At 42.3% G+C, this 22,152-nt stretch overlaps 1 protein-coding gene across 3 annotated transcripts in view; it reads right to left on the bottom strand.

Annotated features, from left to right (window-relative positions):
- Positions 1-22,152, bottom strand: part of ARHGAP42 (Rho GTPase activating protein 42) — a 609,563-nt gene that overhangs the window by 213,608 nt on the left and 373,803 nt on the right. For all 3 annotated transcript variants that reach the window (XM_085621436.1, XM_085621434.1, XM_085621435.1), the window contains exons 5-6: positions 13,934-14,035; positions 11,337-11,447 (exon numbers count right to left, since the gene is read on the bottom strand). In XM_085621436.1, the coding sequence (XP_085477562.1) occupies positions 11,337-11,447; positions 13,934-14,035 (213 nt within the window). The remainder of the gene's footprint in view (positions 1-11,336; positions 11,448-13,933; positions 14,036-22,152) is intronic.

Below are 22,152 nucleotides of genomic sequence, written 5' to 3'. Positions count from 1 at the left end.
CCTCTCCCCATTGTGAAACATATTTGTTGTCAGTCACAAATGATTATCACTGTTATCACAGTTTTGTTTGCATTTGGGGAGTTTTGTAATCCGGGTCCCTGCGGTTGTGATAACTTATCTCCGCAGGATGACCTACATTTCTTACTGTTCTGTAAGTTTTATGAACAACCACGAAATGCTTTTAACGTTTTAAAGATTTGGGTTTTAATCAGGTTCGCCCAGCAATACAATTCAGCAATACAATACAATGCTTGAAAATTTTAAACAGCGACTACATGAAATGTCCGATTGCATGTTTTTTATCAGCAGCTGTGAATAGTCTTTGCATTTCTTGCAACAACCCAAGGGCTAACTAGTTTTAGGGCCATATTATCAAGGACTGCGTTAATATTATCGCCGCTTTAGCGGCAGTAAACTGCCGCTAAAGCAGCGATAATGGGTTTGATAATATGCCCTTGTGAATTCCCATTGAAGCCCATGTTCCGGTGTGAACATGGGCTTCTATGGGAATTCACAAGGGCAATATTATCAAGCCCCTTATTGGCGCTTTAGCGGCAGTTTCCTGCCGCTAAAGCGGTGATCATTTTAACGCCGTCCTTGATAATATGGCCCGAAGCCTTTTAATGGGCAGCCCTTTTAGAGGTAGCACTCAGCACTTTATCCTGGTCTACACTACTCGCTCATTGGGTTATTTATGTATTGTACACTATAAAAAGGAAATGAAGTAACTCCTTTCTCCCTTACCTAAAAGCATAGTGGATCCAGTGAGGTTTTGGTTCTCGAGTTTGAGAGCTTTTATTGTTTTTATGAGCTGTAGTGGTTTGTTTGTGTTTTTTTTTCTTTTGCTTGTATGTACCTGTGTGTTTTTTTATTGTGATTTGTATGCATATTTTATTGTTCTTTTATGGTATTTTAAAAAAAATTAGAAAGATATATGACTGACTAACTGACATTAAATATTAATTTACATTCATATTACCACACACAGAGAGACAATACTGGGGGACAGATCTCTTATTTATGCAGCACTACACTGACAAGATTTCTAAGGACTGTGAGGGGTGTAACTCTTACCCATCCCAACTCTCCGGGACAAGTGCTTGATATATTGAATGTGCGAATAACGGAGGCAAGCCCGTCCTGGTAGAGCTTGTTCTATCAATCGGATTGGCACTAATGATTTGATTCAGCACAGAATATCAATCTGTGCTGATTTCAATATTTCCCCTGATACACATTCAGGGGAGTGGAATTCCAGTACAAGATTTCCTTTCGGGAGTACCAAAAGGTGATATAAGCTGCAGAGCAGTATAAGGGAGTCTGTGGAAGGGTCTTTTGGTCTTCATGCAGACATATAATTCCATAATGGCTGCTCTTCTTCAGGTGCCACAGTTAATATGGCCTATAGGTGGGTAAAAGAGAAAGCCATATAGATTATATTATGTTATGTTAAATATGCCATCTTGGGCATGATAAGCGAATTATAACATGCCCTGATCATGATCACAATCCACTTATTTCCTCTCTTACCAGCCTAAGCCCAGGTAACAATCGGGAAATGATAAGTAGACATTGCCGAGAAATAAATTATTTTGACATGTATCAGAAGGGCAATTAAGTGGAGTAAAGAGAAATACAGCATCTTTGTACCAACCCTAATGACGAGGATATATAGTGGTATGGATGAACTACTAATAGTTGCAGTGAGCAACGAAAGAACGGTTGTTATAGGATTGCATGAGCAAATTTTGTACAAGGCATTGCTCTTTCTGACCACTCCAAACTCTTCAATTATGGTGGTGGCAACAGTCAAAGTTTAAAGTGGTTCAATGCAGAATCTGGACTAGAAAGTGGCCGATCATGAACTCTAGCAGGAGCGCTACTAAATAGCCAATGGAAATGCTTTTTTTAAGCCAAACAGAACTATAAAAAGAATATTGTTATAAAAACTTGCAATGCAGCACAGTATCTAGGACAAATTAAAGCCCCCTGATGCTGAGCAAAACTCCAAGAGATTTTGGGATTTTATACATTGGGGATATTGTGAAACACAAAACAAAATAGACAGGACCTATATATCAGAGCTGAGGTGTGGGTTAGGCACTTAAGGCAATTAAATGCTGCCTATTTTACCCTCTATAAGCCCAGCTATGACCCATTTTCAATATCAAAAGAATAGCAATTTAGACATTAGTACATCAGAGGTGGAACTTGCTATTGTAAGACAAAAATAAGTAAAGCTCCTGGCCCGGACCTCGTCCCAACTCGGCTATTCGAAGCCCAACCAAATAAATAGTCCCCAGTTCTTACTAAACTTGGTAACACTGTATTGAAGGCTGGCATTACCCCTAGCTCATATCACTCAGCTACGATTTTCCCAATGTATAAGAAAGGTACCCAGACTAACCCTACTATCTACCCATATCATTACTACATGGGGCTGACAAAATTTATGGTTGAATCCTTCTACAAGACTGGGTGATTTCAGAAACTAGTCTCCCAGATACCTGGCATGTTTTAGGAAAGACATAGGGACAATACATCAAGCTAGGAGCCTAAACAATATTTCTTTAAAGTATGTCTATTTAAAAAAAGTTCCCTTGTATTTGACAGCTGTTAACTTAACGTCTGCCTTTGATCTGATTAACAGAAATCTATTGAGGATTGCACTGGAACAACGGGGGCTAAGTGGTCCACTGATAATAGCCATACAGAGTCCAACTATCTCATCAGGTCTCAATAAGAAAGCATCTGTAGCTCCTGTTCTGGCTCTTACCCAGAATTCCACTGTGCTGACATTAAATCTCTTAACATGTCGAGGTGATCTCACCTCCCATCCATAGAGTTTCTGATGCAATGCTTAGCAAGGTTTTTCCAGCCCTTCATCCTTCTGAGGTTGATAACTCAGTGCCATTAATCTCTTAAATGCCAGTGTCAATCAATGGCTGAAACACGCACATCCTCCCCAGTGCGGATGTCAGCTATTGGTCCACACTGTGGAGGGTTAGAAAGGGCCCTCTGGTGCTCAGCAGCAGAAGGGTTCCTTCTTTACCATTCATACACGGGCTGCTCAGAAAGAGCTTCCTGAGGAGCCTGAGCAGCAGTGATGTCATTACATACAAAAGTGAAAGTAAAACGAGCCGAAGTCTTATCAGGTACCTTAGGGGCATACTGGGTGGAAGGAAGTTTGTGGCTTCCTGCAGATTCCAGAACTTTCCATCGCAGAAATGTGTGGAAAATGTGTATTTGGAGTCAAAGTTTGAGGTTTGCAAGGAATTCTGGGTAAAACAACCTATTGACAGCCACACAAGTCACCCCATCCTGGATTGTCCTAGGTGTCTAGTTTCCAAAAATGTAGAGGTTTACTACGTTTCCCTCTGTGCCTGCTGAGCTAGGGCCCAAAATCCACAGCTACCCACTTTGTAAAAAACAGGTTAGTTTTGAGTGAAAAAATGTGCCAGCCCACAGAAGTGAGGTGCAATTTCTATCAGATGACATGTGGGAGCATACAATAGTAGGATACTTGTTATTACCAATTGGATTGCACTGAATTTGTGCCTTCCAATGGTACATCAGTGCATAAGAAAGAAGACATTTTGAAAAATACTCTTTAAATCATATGCTAGTTTAGGTACCTACAGATTCAGAGATATACAAATACCCATTGCTCCTAAATTCCATATCTTGCACCCATTTCAGAAATACATAGGTTACCTTGACACCTATTTTCCACTCCACATGTTTCACCATATGAATGTGTCTATGCTCAGTACACAATGAAAAAACATTTTACGGTGCAGCTCAGTTGATGAGAAACCTACAACCCCTAAATATCCCCACAACCAAAAGGATCTAGTGAACTTAATGTAACATTGTCTTTGTAAATCGGCCAGCAAGACAAACAGTTACAGATGAAAAACTTGTTTTCAATATTTCTTTATTTCAACACTTCGTTTCTTTGGGAAAACCTTGAAGGAGATACACATATGACCCCTTGCTGAATTCAGAATGTTGTCCAACTTTCAGAGAAGTATAACTTTCCTGGATCACCCATGGGTTTCACAATGGTTTCCACCACAAACTTGAAGTAGGTTGAAAGCACAAAAGATAGGAAAAATGGGCTACCTCTTTGAAAAATGCCAAAAACAGTGGTAAAACAATAGTTTTTTTGCTGGGAAGATGGTGACTTTAGCACAGCAAAAGCGGTCGTTGATGCCATTTTTAAGGAATCAACAGACACTTTTATCTGGAGCACTTCTTTTCTATTTTTCCCTGAAAACTCAAAATGTAGCTATATTGTGTCTATTTTCTCGGTCCCCTCCAGGGAACTCCACAAACCCTGGGTACCTTTAGTATCCTCAGAATGTTGGAAAAAAGGACACAAATTTGGCATGAATACCGTATGTGGACAAAAAGTTATGGAGGTCTAAGCATGAACTACACCAAATAGCCAAACAAGCATTTACAATGCAATGGTCTCGGCATTGTTAAAGTTAGACCTATTGGCATTGCTCATGACATTTTTTTTTTGTTTTTAAAACATTTAAAGAAACAGCAATGTTAATTACAATGTAAATAGCTTAATCACTCTCAAATGCGAGCAACACACACAAAGCCACCCACACACACAGAGCCACTCACATAGCCACCTACACACACACAGTTACCCACACACAGACAAAGCCCCACGCATAGAGCCACCTACAATAAAAGCCACCCACACAGAGCCACACACACAGAGCCTCCCACACGCACACAGGTCTATTGGAGTTTACAACTATACAGAGACTCTCAAAGATCTTAGGCCCCCTTTTGACCCAAGCTATCCTTCTGAGCATGTTCATATGTTGGAACAAGGAAAATCTGCTGTTGGCTCTGGAATTACAACATTGGTTTCCAACTGAGAATCATTTTCAAGTGAACCCGGTCTAAGTTGAAGAACATTAGCTAACACAAACACAAACGAGGTATGCAAAGCACTCAAAAAAGGGAGGTTACTAGATAGGGTCTGCTCCCACCACCAGTCACACCAGTGACCCCTTTAGGTGTATATTCTTTACCACGGTTAGTAGAAGACTCACGGGAAACAAATGAAGGCTTGTCCAATAGCATCGATGATGAATAACGATGGATTAAACCCATATCTGTGACTGGGGGTGAATCTTTTGCCAATGTGCAACATTCCGTCCATCATCTTGTGTGTTTTCCTATTTATAACCACATACATGCTACCCTGAGATTGTTCATACAGGGGATAGGGGAAGTTACACCACAGCCTCCTGCATAGAACTGAAAACCCATTAGTACCAGTTTAACATCCAAATATCACAACAGAGCAATAGAAAGGGATCAGTCCAGCTTTGCAAAGGGCCTTCCACTGTGCAGTAACACGTGTCTTCGCATGTTTTGTAACTTTTGAACAGTTTGAGCTAGAAACAAAAACATTTGTCAAAATCTGCAGCTGCAGCAGATGATGGATTATGTGGCGAATGCGGCAAATCTATAATTATACGAAAATCGCTGCAGCCACATAATTGCATAGTTCCATTGGCCCTGGTTATAGGAGAGAAAGATAAGCAGTGACAGGAGGGAATAGAATGACACTAGAAAAGCGATTATATAGTGTAGTGGGGCAGTGACAGAAGAGAGTGGACCATGTATGACTACAGAATTTAGGGCAATGCCAACGGCAGGATGGGCAGTGACAGAGACATGTTGTGTAACGAAGAGATGAGCAGTGATTGGAGAGGGGACATGGGAAGTGAAAGGAGAGAGAACAGTAACATGGGGAAGAGTTAGAGGAGGTTAGTGACAGGAGGGAGAAGTAATATGTGAAAACCTTACGACGCCCGGTGTGAAGCTCTCTGAGGATGGAGAGGGAAACAGCAAAACGCGGGACAACACACAAGAGCTATAGAAGAAGAGGACAAAGATTGAGTAACTTCAGTGTGAACAGATTTTTAAATGCTGGAGTTCCTTTCTGTTAGATAGGGTGGAAACACAAAAAATCAAATCTGAGCTTTGCTATTTAGAGCACAGTCTCAAAAGCAAACAAAGAGTGCACTTAGAAGAGCCAGCAGTTAAAGCATAAGAGATTCGAAAAACTGTTTCTTCATTACAGAAAGTGAGGTCCGGTGAAAGTGCAGACATACAGTGTAGGTTCGTCCTGGGATTGGGACCGACAGTCGAGGGGTGGTTATCATCAAGATACTGTGGGGTTCAGAGGTTCGTAGGGAGCCTGTTTATTGAATGGGATTTATAGGACGTGTTCCATAGGCCCAGAGAATGTAGGGGTGAAGGGGGAAGGTTTCATATACATACATTGACAATGGAGGCAATGTTTTCAAACGACGGTATTCTGACGATTTGGCTAGATTTCTTTTTTTATTGTTATTCAAGAACATAGCAACCAGGATGCTTTAGGTTATTTCTTAAGAGCCTAGGACCAGAGCTCTGCCATCGCTTACGCCGTGAGCACTCACCAAAATGATATGAACAGAGGGTACTTTGGAGGAGGGACTCGTCATCAGCTCAGCTGATTCACAAAGGTTCCCTATTCCAAGCCTAAATGTGGGCAGACCAAGGACATCAGTGAGCGTCATTTCCCGCAGACAAGTGCCTAGTAAGCATGGTTTTCTTGTCTACTTTTGCTGTTTGGTTAGAGGCATTTACTAGGAAATAACATTCTAGACACACAGCAAGATGTTTAATTCAAACTGCATCTAATGCGAGTTTCTACATATTTCTTATGGTGTGAGACAAACAGCTGGTTTTCTCATAGGGCTGAACAATGTACATGTGACACAACTGGACTAGCTTCAAAGCAGACCACTCTCGTGGGCAGGCAAAACTGTGGGAGGGCTGAAGAGATAGACCAAATAAGAACAGCCGGAAATGCAGAGTCGGAGAGAGTGTGGCAAGTCAGGCATGCTGTGAGTTTGTCCCTGCCACCAGTTATATCGAAGCCTACTATGGTCACAGGGCCATACACAGCGTGAGGTTGCCTTGTCAGCTAGCGTACATAAACTATTTCATGAGTAGCCCCTTTATCTATAAACAACATATGAATGGGACCAGGCTAGGATGAAAAAAGTGGGGTTGGTCGGCGTCTCTAAAATGGGTGTGGCCTATGTAATTAAGGGCGTGGCTTAAACAGGAAAAGTACAGTTTTGTTGTTTCCACTAACCTGTAAGGACTGCTTTTTTTCTTTTAATACACCTTGTCAATATGTTGACAACTGTATGCCTCCTTAACACACATTTGTAAAGAATCACAATTACTACTGCAATACATGACCATTGCTCTGTGCACTCTACAGAAGGAGGCCAATGATTGGATGACCATTTATTCCAAACACCTTTTTGACCCACTGAGAGGCACTGAGAGAAACTGACAGACCCTGTGAGAAACTGACATTGCCTTCAGTATCAACTCCAGTGCTATGAATCCTGGCCCTTTATACACAACTGGGGCCGCATTACAGAAATTGCCCCAGGAGCCCAACTGGTGTTTGCGCCCGCTTTACGTGCCCCCGGGGCGCTTTGGTATTACAGAAGGAGCCGCAGACACTTGTGGAGCCCCTTCTGTATTACCCATAGAGCTGGTGCACATAAAGAGCCAGCGCTACCTGCAGGGGGAGTTACCCTCATTTGCATGAGGGCGTGTCCCATGCAAATGACAGAATCACTTTGCCTCTGCGCTGCACCGTATTACGGACGCGGGCACAGAGGCAAAGAAGCCCTCAGGAGACGCACTGACAGTGCGCCACCTACAATGTGGCGCACTGTCAGTGCGCCCTCTGATGGCAGCCCTCTGGCAGGGGGAAAGAGGGTCCCACGGATCCCCCAGACATCCCCTTGCAGGTGGGTGCAGTCATATTCCCCTTTAAACGCAGACGGGTTGCCGCCTGCACTGTGAAAACACAGAACGGCTGTAAAGCAGCCACTCTGTATTTCACATGAATGTGCTGCCCCCAGGGCAGCACGAGTTCGCGACTGCCCTGGGGGCTGCACATTCCCTATAATACGGCACAATTTCCTTCATTGCGCCAGGTGCACCTTTTTAAAGGTGCGCCTGGTGCAATGAAGGAAACTGCGCCGCATGCGTAAGGCTGCCCCTGGAGGCGACCAGTTCAAAATATGCACTATAAAAGAGTAATATGCTACATGAAAAAAATCTGAAACACAACATCCTGCAAATAGTTAACACTCTTAGGGAATGCAAGATTAAGAAAAACGTGAAATATAAAGAGCGTGAAATATAAAGAGGAACTATATCTATGACTAGGATTGCCTTAATGTTTTTTACATTAAATTGTTCAGAAATTGATCAATGTTTTTGCCATTAGTGTTAAAGACAGGACTATAGGTTCTGAAAGGAACCCAATTCCCAGTGTCTGTTTTTAAGTACTACTGGGTGTGAGACTGGGTCTGAGACCTCCGAAGGATCCGGCCCAATAAAATGTGAGCAGTTGGGCATCACACACATTGTATTGTATTGTAATTGCATTTATATAGCGCTTACTACCCCTGACGAGGCGTCAAAGAGCTTTTTCAGCGAGTAGCACCCTACTCCGGGAACCATAGAGGATTAGTGTTGAATTAGTATCGTGAAACATGAAAAGTAATTTCAAGTGGTGGATAGGTTAGTCAGTTATTTGTTTTCGGAAGGATAGCAGAAGGATAGAGGAGGAAAAAAGGTTTGTATTTATTTAGCGTTTGTTCCCCCTGATGGAATGTTGAAGCGCTTTTTTTGGTGAGTAGCACGCTACTCCGTAAACCCATAAAGGATTAGTGGTGAATTAGTATGGTGAAATATGAAAGTAATTTGTGTGGTGGATATTAGTCAGTTATTTGGAGTGAGAAGGATAGCAGAGGGACAGAAGGGGAAAGAAAGTTTTGCATTCATATAGCACCTGTTACTCCCGATGGGTGTTGAAGCGCTTTTCTGGTGAGTAGCACGCTACTACGGAACCTTCGAGACGCCACAGTAATCGTAGATGATATTTTGTTTTCCATCCACGTAATTGAGAGCAACACATAGGTTCTTATACCATTTGCACATGTAATTGAGTAATATTTTGTGCCTGAACTCCTTTTCTGGTTCTTAATGAGGAATAACGTGCAAAAATGGCTGCGACTATTTCTAGCATAGTATTTCAGCAACTGTACAATTTTGCCTGTGCAATTTCCACAAGGTTGTACGGGGCAGAAATTGCACGTGCAAAACAAGTTGCTGATTTTACACTTTGAACATCACTTGAACTGAGGATTTTTCTTAATGATGATGGAAACTAAGGAGGCAGATGGAGGGTGCTTTTGTACAGACAAAACAGTACATTCAGGCTCTTTTTCCTAACTTACAAACAAAATTATTCTGAAAAAACAAGAGTGGAAAAATCATTTCATGGTAGTAATAATCTGAAATTCAATAAAACCGAGCTGCCATTTATTGCAGTCAGTTTATCAAAGGATTTCTGACACTTTCTTGTGTAGAAGGCACAGCACTGAAACATTACATCAGTAACATATTGTTGGGAAATGTAAAGTACATCATTATGGGACGAACTAGCAGTCAATGAGACATCTAAAAAGAACTGAGCAACGTCACTTAAATTTAGATAATTTCTCAGATGGCATGGATGTGCTAGCCAAAGGCAGACCTATAGATATACACAAGTCTTTTCATGGGGGTGGTAAAATCTCGACATTACTTGCAGGTCGACCACCCACTCAACTTCACACCTGCCTCAAAGATTGACTTTCAAAATGCTCTTCTTAGGTGACTTTAAACTCCGGACAGAGGTACATACCGACAAAACGAGCACAAAATGTACCACTAAATATAAATACACGAGTTTCCATACACACATAGCAAGGCACCTAGTATTTATATCTGACCACGGTATGGCAGCACTGAAAGAAAACCCCCAATTCTGGATAGTTCAGCCATCTGATCTCTCATGCCCAAAATAACACACTAGCACAAACCGAGCTATCATTATTTGCAACCCCACCAAAACATGAAGGAACTCCCACAAGACAGTAAGTATGCATAATCCTTGTAGGGCATAGCACTAAACTTGAAATGGAGCTGTATCCGCAAAAAATGATTCAACAAAATGCTGAGCGAACACCAATAACTGCAGAAGCCACCACTAAAACACTAAAAGCCAATTGTCCAAACCTGGAATGCATAGCCGCAGCAAAACAGTAGGAGATGATGAGGTGATATATTATCCGAACCACAATCACCAAGAACCGACAAACATACTTGTAAGCGTCCTAACTAATAGAAACAATATTCAATCACACAGGCGTCCCACTATTACCAACAAATATTCAATCAGATATTCAATCAAAATGATAAAAGATATGAAAGAATAATTTATCCAGACAGTAATTTGCCTTCTGATGTTCATAGAAAAACACTTTTTTTTCATACATTTTTATTGTATAAAGAATTAGCATTACAATAAATAAAACATAACTATAAAGGTGATCCAATATAAGACCAGAAATACAATAACATTAATAATTATCAATAAAGTGCTATAAAATTCGAAGCTGTAACATATGAGTGTAAGAAAAGCCTTAAATGAATACAAAAACATTCCAATCTGAGACTTGACACGTGAAGATGTATCCACATTTCATGAACGAAAGTCATGGTTCTGCTTCCCATCAAAAAATAGTTCTTTTAACTCCTGAAAATGGCAAACGCATACAAAAAAGCAATTTATTGCCCAACACCTTATCTTCTTTTCAACACAAAACTAGTCGTGAAAGAAGGAACTTACAAATGGCCCACTCTACTGATACTCAAAACAGTGACACCTGGTGAAAATCTTGGTTTAGATTAACGGAATTAGCACAGATGTTTATCAGATAAAATTGTTTTCACTATTTCAAAATCAAAACCCCATATCCCAGATCTGAGCAGAGAAAATCTTCTGAAAAGTAGCCAATCCTTTCCCTCCATTTTGACTCTATATATGGTAGAGTTGACATTGGACAATATACAAAATTCACCTTAAAGCAGAATATATAAATGGCTCATCCTTTTCACACTATATTTACTTCAAATCGCAAAATATCCTCACTTTCAACTCTCAAAGACACCCCGTAGCACAAGAGAGCAAGATAAAGAACCAAAAAACCGACAAGAAGAGATGGAACTTTCCAGGGACCTTTAAAGAGTGCAGCAAAAAACTAACCTTGTCTGGTACTAGCAAACAGGTATGCACAGGAGCTAGAGGGAGTAGCAGAAGACTAATACATGGAGAGGGCAAGTGAAGAGAACAAACACTTGACAAGGAAAAAAAGAAAATCACTTACAGGCTCTACAAATTCAAACTTCTTTTTTTCTTGTACTTCTTGAACTTTAAATACATATTCTAATGATGCCTCGTAGAAATTTTGATGTTCTTTGTCAATCTGTGCATCTGCCTAGAAAGAACATAAAAGTCATTTGCCGATAACTTAATTATTTAGCTAATACGTTAACAGTTTCTTTGTTATTAATGTTTAACACCAGCATATTCACTATTTGTTACTTTCAAACATTGTGCTTCTCCTTCACTAATGGGCGAGTCAAAATTGTATTTTTAAATTACGTGACTACGTGCATCTCAACATACTGTCACAGTACCACACACAATGGGAGTCAGTGTTAATTGTGAAGCATGTTTTTATTACTGACTACAAATGGGACAGAAAATACAGTCTTATGTTTGTCATTTCTAATATTCACTAATGGAGAGTACAGATGGATAGTAACACAAAATAAGAAAATATACATTCTTGTTAGTTGTCTTGTTTCATGATAGTTATGCTGTTATAACACTAGCACGGGTGAGGTAAAACTAAGCATTCAATAAATTATATAGAACGTGGACATCGAAGAAAAACTATAGCATCGCACAGTCTTAGAAAAGATTACACTACAGAGCGGAATCTAACACTGTATTTTTACCTGAAATAAATGTTAAAATACCAACAAAGTGTTATACATAACTTTCTATGAACTAATCAGTACTATAAATCTACTTTGATGGGGGAGTCTTACAATGTATTTACTCGCCATACAAGTAGAGGATGTCAAATTATAACAGAGGCGAGTTTGGGGGTAGGTTCACAGCATCCTGTTCAAGTTGCCCCAGCTGGCAATTGGATGTTCTTTAAACTGATATAGTTGGCAAAAAAACTTTGATACACTATATAAATTCAGTGCTTAATTTGAGCCAGCGCTTGACAGTCTGCCACAAGGTGGTGATGTCTGGCTAATTTAACATAACCACAACAACAGTTCATTAATAATTCAATCTACATAAAAATATGACTGTTACTTGCCGCCCATGCCAATCTTATAGCTTTGGGGGCCTGAAATAGTCCATTTTGTCACACTTGTAGGAGTGAGATGCTTAGTAGTTGTGTTGTTACTATCATTGACAGAGCTGGGAGGGGCAATGTGTAGTGCACGCTGCAGTGGCCTCGTGACGAGAGCCCAGGCACTTATTTTTTTTACAAATTAACCACTGCATAAATTCATAAATTCCCTCATTGACATAGAGAAACATGGTGGTACAGGCATCACTGAGTTCATGGCAATGTGTTTTCTTGGTGGCAACCACTGTGTTTTAGGAGCAGCTTTATAGAGTTAATAGTAACACTAGCTATAATTCAGATACCTGGTCACATTTGTCAAACTGCTAAAGTGAGCATAAGAAATAATCCAGGTCTCGGCAAGGAAGTGTGGAGTAGGAACTGTGCCACTTGAGCAACAAATCTAACACAAATCTAAGACTGGGGAGTTAGTCAGGTGACAGTTGTTCCCTACATCCTTCACCACATCTTTTTCACGCAGTGTAGCACTGAAGCAATGTAGACCAAAATAAGAATTGGCAAGGCCAATAGGTCTCACCTACGAGAGCTACTGACGTTGTCAATGTTTTTTAGGCATGTTGTACAGAAGTGCCAACAAGAATCAATTAATTTCACCATTTACTGTCTGTTCACCCTTTTGACACTCCTAAAAAGACAATGGAGGCAGCAGTTGGCAACTATATTCATAATAACATTATAAGCCATGTGCTACTTGAAAACTACCAATATGGGTTCATTCTGCAGTGCCGCACAGAGGGCACCAGTGAAACAGAACACAATAAAAAACATCTATAAAGTGCACTTAGCGATGAGGCGCTTGTCTTAACCATAGTTCTAAAAAAATGAAAGGAAGCTAAGGGAGTAAAGAGGGCTTAATGATCATTTTAAATCATTTGTGGTTGGACTCAGTCCAAATTGCTCAGGGGGCATTCCGCCAAATTCAAGGCTGAAAAATCTTCTGTCTCTTAGTGTCATATGACACTATGCAAATCTACGACAATGTTGACATTTGCCTCCCCATCCTGCTTGACCTGTTGGTAATCTTTGACCCCTAACTTATGGGGTATTCCAAAGGCTCCATTCTGGGTATGCAGTGGGCTCATAACCATACCCCACCAGCACGCGGATCAAACAACTCTCTCTGAAAGAGTCATCTGTGTATGATATTGGTCACCCGTAGGACTGGCTAGTTTCCACTTAAGGCCTCCCTCAAACTGAACTCTACCAAAATCACCAATGAGCTGTTGCAACATTACCAGGCTGCAAATCCAGAAATACAGGAAGAAGCATCTGACATGACAGGCATTCTTATAGTATCCTCCTGGGGCACAGAAGTTATACCAGTCCAGGAGGATCTGGAATCCCATTTCGGCCCAGGTCCACCAGGTTCTATCCCTTTTCTATTTCTGCAAGGAGTTGAAAATCTATCTATTTGAGCAAGGCCTCATCATAGGGAATGTCTGACCTGCAAATATATTTGACCCTAAACTTTGCGGCAATGATCTTAAACAACTGAACAAGTAAAAGCCATTAGTATTTGTTTCTCCTACCTCCTGTAATTGAGATTCTTTTTTCTTTGATGACAAATTTAAGTGCTTCTCTAATATAGAATAGTACTTCTCACTCTCCTTGTCAAATTTTTTCTTCCCTTCCTGGAACAGAATACAGAAGAAAGAAAACTGTTACTACAAATAGGCATTTATGAGAATGGAACACCACACAGTATCAAAAATGACATTTAGACAGTTGCTATTAGACAAAGAAAAAGATGTAAAAAATATCAGTGAACTTTGCCACATGACAGACCAGTGAACTATAATCAAACAAGCTTTATTGAGTACATCATCGGTGCGATGCAGCAAGGGCAGTAAGCTTTCATGACAACACTACTAATGAGGTCTTCTTCCATTAGGCCTTTAAATATGTATTGGATTTGTGTATACGATCTATAGTTTCCAAAAATGTGATTTAATGAAGTACACATTTGAAGGCTAATTAGCTAAAAAATATATGCATTAGGGGGACATTATTGGGCCATAAGCACATTATCCAATAAGTATTTTTCATAATACATGCAAAATAGTCTATTCCTCTGAACGTAATATTTGCAGTTTCAATACTGTTATTTGCTGTTGTTTGGCACAATACTATAGATTCTCGAGTGTGCACACGCGATGCACAGAAAGAAACAAGCAACCATGCACAGACAAAGCCTTCTACGCATTTACTTTAAAACACCTCCAGAGCAGTAGCGGCTGCTCGAGGGAGTGCTGCACTGCGGGGGAGAGGCAGGGAGGGGCGTAGTAAACTCCGGCATACGACCGAACGGATTTAAGTAAAGAAATAGCGAAATATAACGAATTACATTGCTCGCGCCACATCGCCATTTGGCATTGCAGCGTGAGCAATGTAATTTGTTTTATTTCTTTATTTCTTTACTTACCTACGTTCGGCCGTATGCCGGAGTATTTATTTATTTATAGCATTTGTAGAGCGCTCTGCAACCCTACGGGCATCCTGGCGCTAAAGTACATACAGCTGAGGACCTGTAGAACAGGAGGAAACAGTGAACAGGTACTGATCAGTTAGGTTTTTGAGCTTTTTTGGAAAGAAATTTTGGGAAGATTTTTTTTTTTTTTGGGAACAGCCATGTTTTCACCTTTTTACGAAAGGCCATCAGTTCGTTTGTTTTTCTGATATCAGTAGGAAGATTATTCCATAGGTGCGCTGCGGCAAAACAGAAAGCTCTTCCCCCACACGTCGCTTTCATGATTCTGGGGATGCTGATACGGTTTAGGGAAGAGGATCGGAGAGACCGGGTCGGCTCATACCAATTGAGTTTGTTTTGAAGTGGTCGAGGGCCTAACCCATGGACTGCCTTGAAGACAGTACATAAGGATTTGAAACAAATCCTCTGATGTATGGGCAACCAGTGAAGATTGGCCAGGGCGGAAGTGGTGGAAGATTCTCGTTCCCGAGAGAGTGCCAGTTTAGCTGCAGCCGCTTGGATACTTTGGAGTCTGGAAATGAGATAGGCAGGAGATTCCAGCAAAAGAGCATTGCAGTAATCCAAACGGCTGAGGATGGTGCTCCTGACTATGTTGGCTCTAGTCTGTGGGGGCAAGAAAGGTAGCAGCTTTCGCAGTCGACGCAGCAAGGCAAGGCAGCAGCTAACCTGCTTGTTGACGTTAGTCTCAAGGCTCAGAGTATCACTAATAATGACTCCGAGATTCCTTGCTGAATTCACAGGGCTGGGCGAGTCTCCTAACAGCTGAGGCCAGAAATCTGTAGGTAGGTTTGTAGGGATTTTTCCTACTGCACAATGCAGTATTTCAGTTTTCTCGCTGTTAAATTGTAGTGAATTCTGGTTTAGCCAGAATGACATTTGCAACATGCAGGTGTGGAAAGTCTCCAGTGAGTATACTGCCCCCCCTGCCCCTCCCCCACCCCACCACCTTGCAGCTCTCCCTTGAGGAGCCGCTACTGCAGAGAGCGTCCCGATTTTCTCCCTTTTGCTTTTCTCTAATGCAAAAACATGTACACAAAAACAGACAAACACACAGACATAATCAGACACACACACATAAGACTCAGGTGGGACTAAAGCCATTTAAAACTCCTTATTGCCCATGGCTTCCTTAAATGCCGCTGTCCGTGGGCTGCCTCGATTCGTGTGTTTGCACAAATGCACATGATAGTGTGAATGTGATTGACAGCACAGGGCCTGAATGGACCATTCTCTGTCCAACACAGCGTGATGGCGAGTACCCAGACGTAATGCAAATGAGCCCATGCTGAATAATTCAATGTGGGCTCAGCTCAAGGCTACAGATGTGACATGGCTGTCAGAGACAGGTTCCACTCTGACAGCCTAGAGCTCACCAGCACTAGCAGCCAATGAGCTTATCCTTTCATGAGTACCAATACTCTCCTGGGTAGTAGAGAAGTACCGGTACTCAGAGTGACAAAAATAATAAGTGCCGGTACTCAGTACCTGTGAGTACCGGCCGATTTAAAGCACTAGTCTGTTGGCATGCTGGGATTTCCAAGCCCACATATATGTTAAGTTGCAAACTACAGGTCACATAATGGAATGTATTGTGGGATACGAATCCAGGTATTGCGGGTTACAAATCCAAACAAGAGATGGGGCACAGTCACATGCATCTGTGCATTGACATGCTGATAGCAGAGCAACTCTTCTCTCAAAACGTTTGGCAGGGTGGGGAATTGTGAGAGCACTTTTGCTGGCACTCAAATATTTGAAACAAGTAGTGTTGTCATTTTCTGATTACAGATGCATTCAGGAAAGGCAACCACAGAACATCACACAGCATAATTTGAGCCATTACTGAGTCCATATGTTTGTCCAATGTTTGCTCAGTTCTCTCTTGGGCCATTTCGCTATCAGCCTAAGTTCCTCTGTACTGTAGTACAGCTGAGTCTCCTCTTCTGTTACACGATTTCAACAACTTGCTGCCAAACCTTCATTTAATTCCCTACCACATGAATGTCAACATGCAACTATATATCACCTTGAATACTATCTTCCATGTCCTGACAGGATGGCTGATATAAGTATAGCACTTGAGGTGTTACATTGAGAGCGGTTACTCTGCTCATCCACAAAATATGCACATTTCTCACTTAAGTACATCCAGTCTAATTAGAAGTAAGGGTCTGGTGATTTTCGGTTCATAAAGCTTAACTAACCAGATCGTTTGCTGCACACAAAGACAATGGACTGATTGATTGACTTGTCAATCCCTGGAAACCCTGCATCTCTGCTACAAAGGTCAGGCGGCCTCTTGAGCAGTGGTAGGGGTGCGCTGGAGCTAGTAAGGGGAACCATCATGCCACAGGCAAATATGGAAATGATGCGTTCATTTTTAGCAGAATAGACGCACTTCATGGTCCTTTCACCCTGAATTTTGCTATTGGCTCCATCCTTAAGATAAACAGAAGAGGGAAGCAAATATCCCAGCCGAGTCACACTGCCTTGGCGCATTCTTTCAGCCACCTGGCTTTTGTCCACCAATCTGGCCTTCAGAAATGTATAGCTAACATGCACTACAGTAATAAAGTCATTTCCCAGGTCATACGACTCATATTTCTGTAGGGCCATCCTAGTGAGGACCAGATAACCCATCTGAAGCCTTTTCGGCATCAAGTATCACTTTTCTTTTCTTCCTATGCACCTTCTCAATATCAAGTCCCTGTTTAAATATTACCACTATTTTTGCCACCAAAATATAGGGTGTCACCATCCCCTTCTGCCTGAAGGCGTTATAAAGTTCCACAGTGGGATCTGTTAAAGAAGCTACAAGTTCCTTTTAAGGTTAAATATGTTTATATTAATTTAGTTAAAATATGGTTATTCTTGCAATTTGCTTTAACAGAATAAAAAAAAAACCTATTGTCTTTGGCATCTCTTGACATGTCCGCATTCAACTGTTGGAAAGATAATATGTAATGAAGTAGTAAAGGTGATATGTGGCAAGAAAGACCAATAGTGGGAAACGTTTTGGGGGTTTGAGTCCATAAGTAGCATTAGGCAAGGGTGGGTCCTGGTACTTTTTAATGTATATCAACGTTTTAGATGCGGGGAAAAAAATCTGCTTCAATTTATTTCCCAATGTTTAATTGCCAAAATATATTACTTATGCACAATCAATGGTGATTTTTCCTAAAATGCCTTCAGAGCTTTGTTATAAGTTAAATGTATGGAAAGCTGAGATTCAAACAAAAATAGCTTAAAAAAATGTTATGTTGGTGTGTACAAAAAATGAGAAAGTCAGATCTAATTGTAAAGGATACTAGAGTGTGGAACAGTTTCTTTGAATGTCAAAGTGATTAAAAAAAGAGTGTCAGGTGATAATCCGAAGTAAAAGTATGGGGAATACATTCATAAACAGCCAACAACATGAAATTCTGGAAGCCACCAAATAAACAAACACTGCTAGTACAGTACTCCTGTGGAGATACTAGTGAAATAGAAAATCGGCCTTCCATTTCAGTCTATCTCAAAGCACAAAAGTATCAAATGAAGGTAATTGAAAGCTAACAAATAAGGCAGGGAGGTGGAGGTGATGAGGCGAATGATAAAAATTAATCAATATAGCAACTGATGTAATTGAAGAGATAGATATTAGAAACCATTAGAATTTTTACTGGGGCTAGGTCAATTATGTATGGGGCCCTCTTAAGACAAGGATCCGGTGTGATGACTGATTCATTTTTATGCTGAAGTTTAGGCCAATTAGGTCCTCCAAACAGAAATTCCAAGCAAAACTCTCTTGGCCCATCCCTATCCTCCAGGCCACTCCCACATCCTGTGGCACATAACCCCTGCCCCACTGCAGCACATTCTGTACCAGCAAGCACAAGAAGCCGAACAGGGAGAGAGGGATGGAAACCAGGACTGTGATGGGGAGGTCTACGACTTGGAGTAATTAATATTACCAGTAAGTAACCGATCATTACCTCTTCGTCAGACCTTCCCGTCACAGTCATTAACACATGAGTAGATACCAAAGCAAGAATCGGCTTCAACACAGAGCAGTAAACAGACTTTATTAGCACAAAAAAGCAGAAAGTCACTCCACCCGAATATAACGTAACACAGCATCCCCAAAGCCAGCAGACCCAGTCTCACCCACCGCCAAACGATAATGGGACATAAATGTGTATAGAGTACTCCAAGTAGCAGCCTTGCAGATCTCCACCATATAGGCCCCCTGAAAACAAGCCCAGGAAGCAGGCATCCCTGAGTCGATCTCCCTTGATCAGACCCAGGAACCAGCACCCCACTACCCTCATAAGCCGCCCCCCATAGCCAACCTCAGCCACTGACTGAGAAAAGTCCCAGAAGGCTACAGACCCTGGCCCGCCAGGCCAAAGGTCACAAAAAGAGAATCCACCCTACGGAAAGGCCCTGTACGAACCAAGTACACCTCAAGAGCCCGTTTAACATCCAAACAGTGCAGCCGCACCTAATCCTCCGAAAGAGGATCAGGACACAACACGGGCAAAACCAGATCCTACGAGCAGTGAAACGAGGAGGGAACCTTGGGAACAAAGGAAGGATCAGACCGAAGAATGACCCAATCTGGAAAGAACCTCAAAAAGGGCTCAAACAAAGCAACAAGCCCAACTTCCCAACCCTAGAGGCCAGGGTGATAGTGATAAGGAAAACCACCTTGATCATCCAAAAAAGCAGACACTTCCTCCACAGGCTCAAAGGGAGCAGACTGCAAAGCCCTCAGCACCAACGGAAGATCCCAATGCGGTGTAAAGGACTTAACCACCGACATCTTAAGGAAACAACTCCTCAACAACCGGGACACCAAAGGAACAACTGGTTCACAGGCTGGACCCTGAAAGGCCCTCAACGCTGCCCACTGAGCCTGCAACGAGGAAACAGCCAGACCCAAGTCAAAGCCATCCTTCAGGAAATCAAAGACACACACAGGATCCAGCTCCATAGCAGACCAGCCCGATCCGCACCCCAACTCTGACAAGAAACCCAATGCCTAGCATAGGATTTAAGAGTACAAGGGAGCCGGGACTCCTGGATAAACTGAGCCACCACAGGAGAACACCCCATAGCCATGAGGTTAATCCTCTCAACAGCCAGCCCGCCAGATGCAATCGGATGAGACAATCCCGGAACAGAGGAGGAAACAACAGGGGACAAGGAACCACTGGCAATGGCCAGCAAGGCCACACTGCCAACCTCAACAACAGAGGGAACCAAGGTCTCCGGCTCCGGGCAGGTGCCACCAGGATTACTGATGCAAAGTCCAACTTGACTATCAGTAGGACCCTCGGAATCAAGGCAATCGGAGGAAAGGCATACATCAAGCCACCCTCCCACCGAAAGGACAGAACATCCACCCTCCAAACCTGATTCGACTTAACCAGAGAGCAAAACTTCTCCCTCAAGGTGTTCCCCAGGGCTGCAAACAAGTCCACCACAGGACCCCAAACCTCCCTATCAGCACACCAAACACCTACGGCATCAAATAAATCTCTTGACAGGGAGGGAAACAACCTGCTCAAGCGATTTGCCTCCGAGTTCAAAATCCCCGGCGGATGCAATGCCCTCAAAGACAACACGTTCAACTCTGCCTCCTGGCAAATCTGCTGAGCTAACAAGTTGAGGGAAGCCACTGTCACTCTCCCCTGGCACTTGACATAACACACCATCACAGTGTTGTCCATCCTCACTGGCACAGCTCGCTGCAGGACCCAAGGAAGAAAAAGCACCAAGGATAACTGAACAGCCTTCTATTCCCTCCAATTGGAAGACATCAAAGCCTCCTGGACTGACCAAATTCCCTGAACAGACTCCTGAGCCATCAAAGCCCCCAACCCAGCTCGCTAGCATCCGTAGTCAGCACCAACCGCTCCTGGACCACAAACGGAGAGCCCTGCAAGAGGTTCTGATCCTCCAGCCACCGTGACAATTCCTGAGAAATCTCCACACCCCCCAGAATCAACTGGTCGTAATCCTAAGACCCAGGACACTAATGCCCCAGAACATGATTCACCAGAGGGTACAGGTGCAACCTGGCTCATGGAACAATCATCACCGTTGCAGATATCAACCCCAGAACCCGCAACCACTGCTGAGCCGTATGAAGAAATAGAATCTGTCACTCATGATCAGTTTTCCTTATTCTTTCCCTGACATCGGCCCTTTCAACATTTTGCACTATTTTGTAATGTGTGATATTAATGCTGTGATTTTATTGTGAATTAAAGAATGCTTTATTTTATTGTTTGCTAAAAATGATGTATGATTTCATGGATATTTTTCATTCATCCGTGAAGACGTTTCAAATGTCCAGTCATGGACTAATGTTATATTTGGTTAGACACCTTTTTAAACAGCATAATATCAGGGACGGCTCCTCGGCTACGGCGGAGGAGTGATGCCCCACTGCTTTTCAGCACTGCATAATAGGAACAATAAAATGATTATAAAACAATGTTATTATGATTTGATTTTTCCGTGCTGAGGCAGTTTTGCAGGTGGGAGGCGTAGGGCTGGGCTGCTCACCGAGCAAGTGGAGGAGTGGGTGTGGCACTTTCTAAATGTGCAAGACGGTTTGACTGGCCGTCTTAGGCCGGCCAAACAGTCATGCGCACTTGGCATGTTCTCCACCCAGTTGTAATGCACAGCCTGGGTAGAGAACATGCCCAGGCTCCCATTCCCCATCTGAGTGCCGAACCACAGGGCCCAAACCTATCACGATCCTGCTGTCATGGTGACAGTAGTGTCGTGATTGGCTTAGGGGAGTCTGGGTGCTTCCTGCTTCCGGTTCACACAGAAGGAGAGGACGGAGGAGAGGTGGCCGCCAGCCAGCTGGCCGGCCGGCTGGCTGGTAAGTGATCATTTTTCTAATTGTTTTTAAAACCCCAACCCCACTACTACTGCCCGGGAGCATCCGCCACTGCATTACATATACAGGTAGTTACACATTTGCAAACATTTTTATGTTGAACAGGACACCAGCTTTTCAGTTTCTTTTTCAATTAATTAACTGACAACTGGTTTGATTCCTCTCTATTTAAAGTCTAACTTTTGAATTTCATCGTTGTGAACCTCAAGCGGTTTTGACTCTAAAACCCATCGTACTCGCGAAAAGTTTATCATTTCTGGAAAACAGCAGCACAGGATTCTTGTTATTCATGTATTGAGTCCCCCGTTGCTTTCCCAAAATGAAAGCAACCCATTCCTTGAAGAATTCTTCATTGCGAGTAG

This window comes from Triturus cristatus, chromosome 8 (genome assembly GCF_964204655.1).
Source record: "Triturus cristatus chromosome 8, aTriCri1.1, whole genome shotgun sequence".
NCBI lineage: Eukaryota > Metazoa > Chordata > Amphibia > Caudata > Salamandridae > Triturus > Triturus cristatus.
Note: the sequence above shows the minus strand (reverse complement) of the source record. Positions and strands in the feature narration are given on the sequence as shown.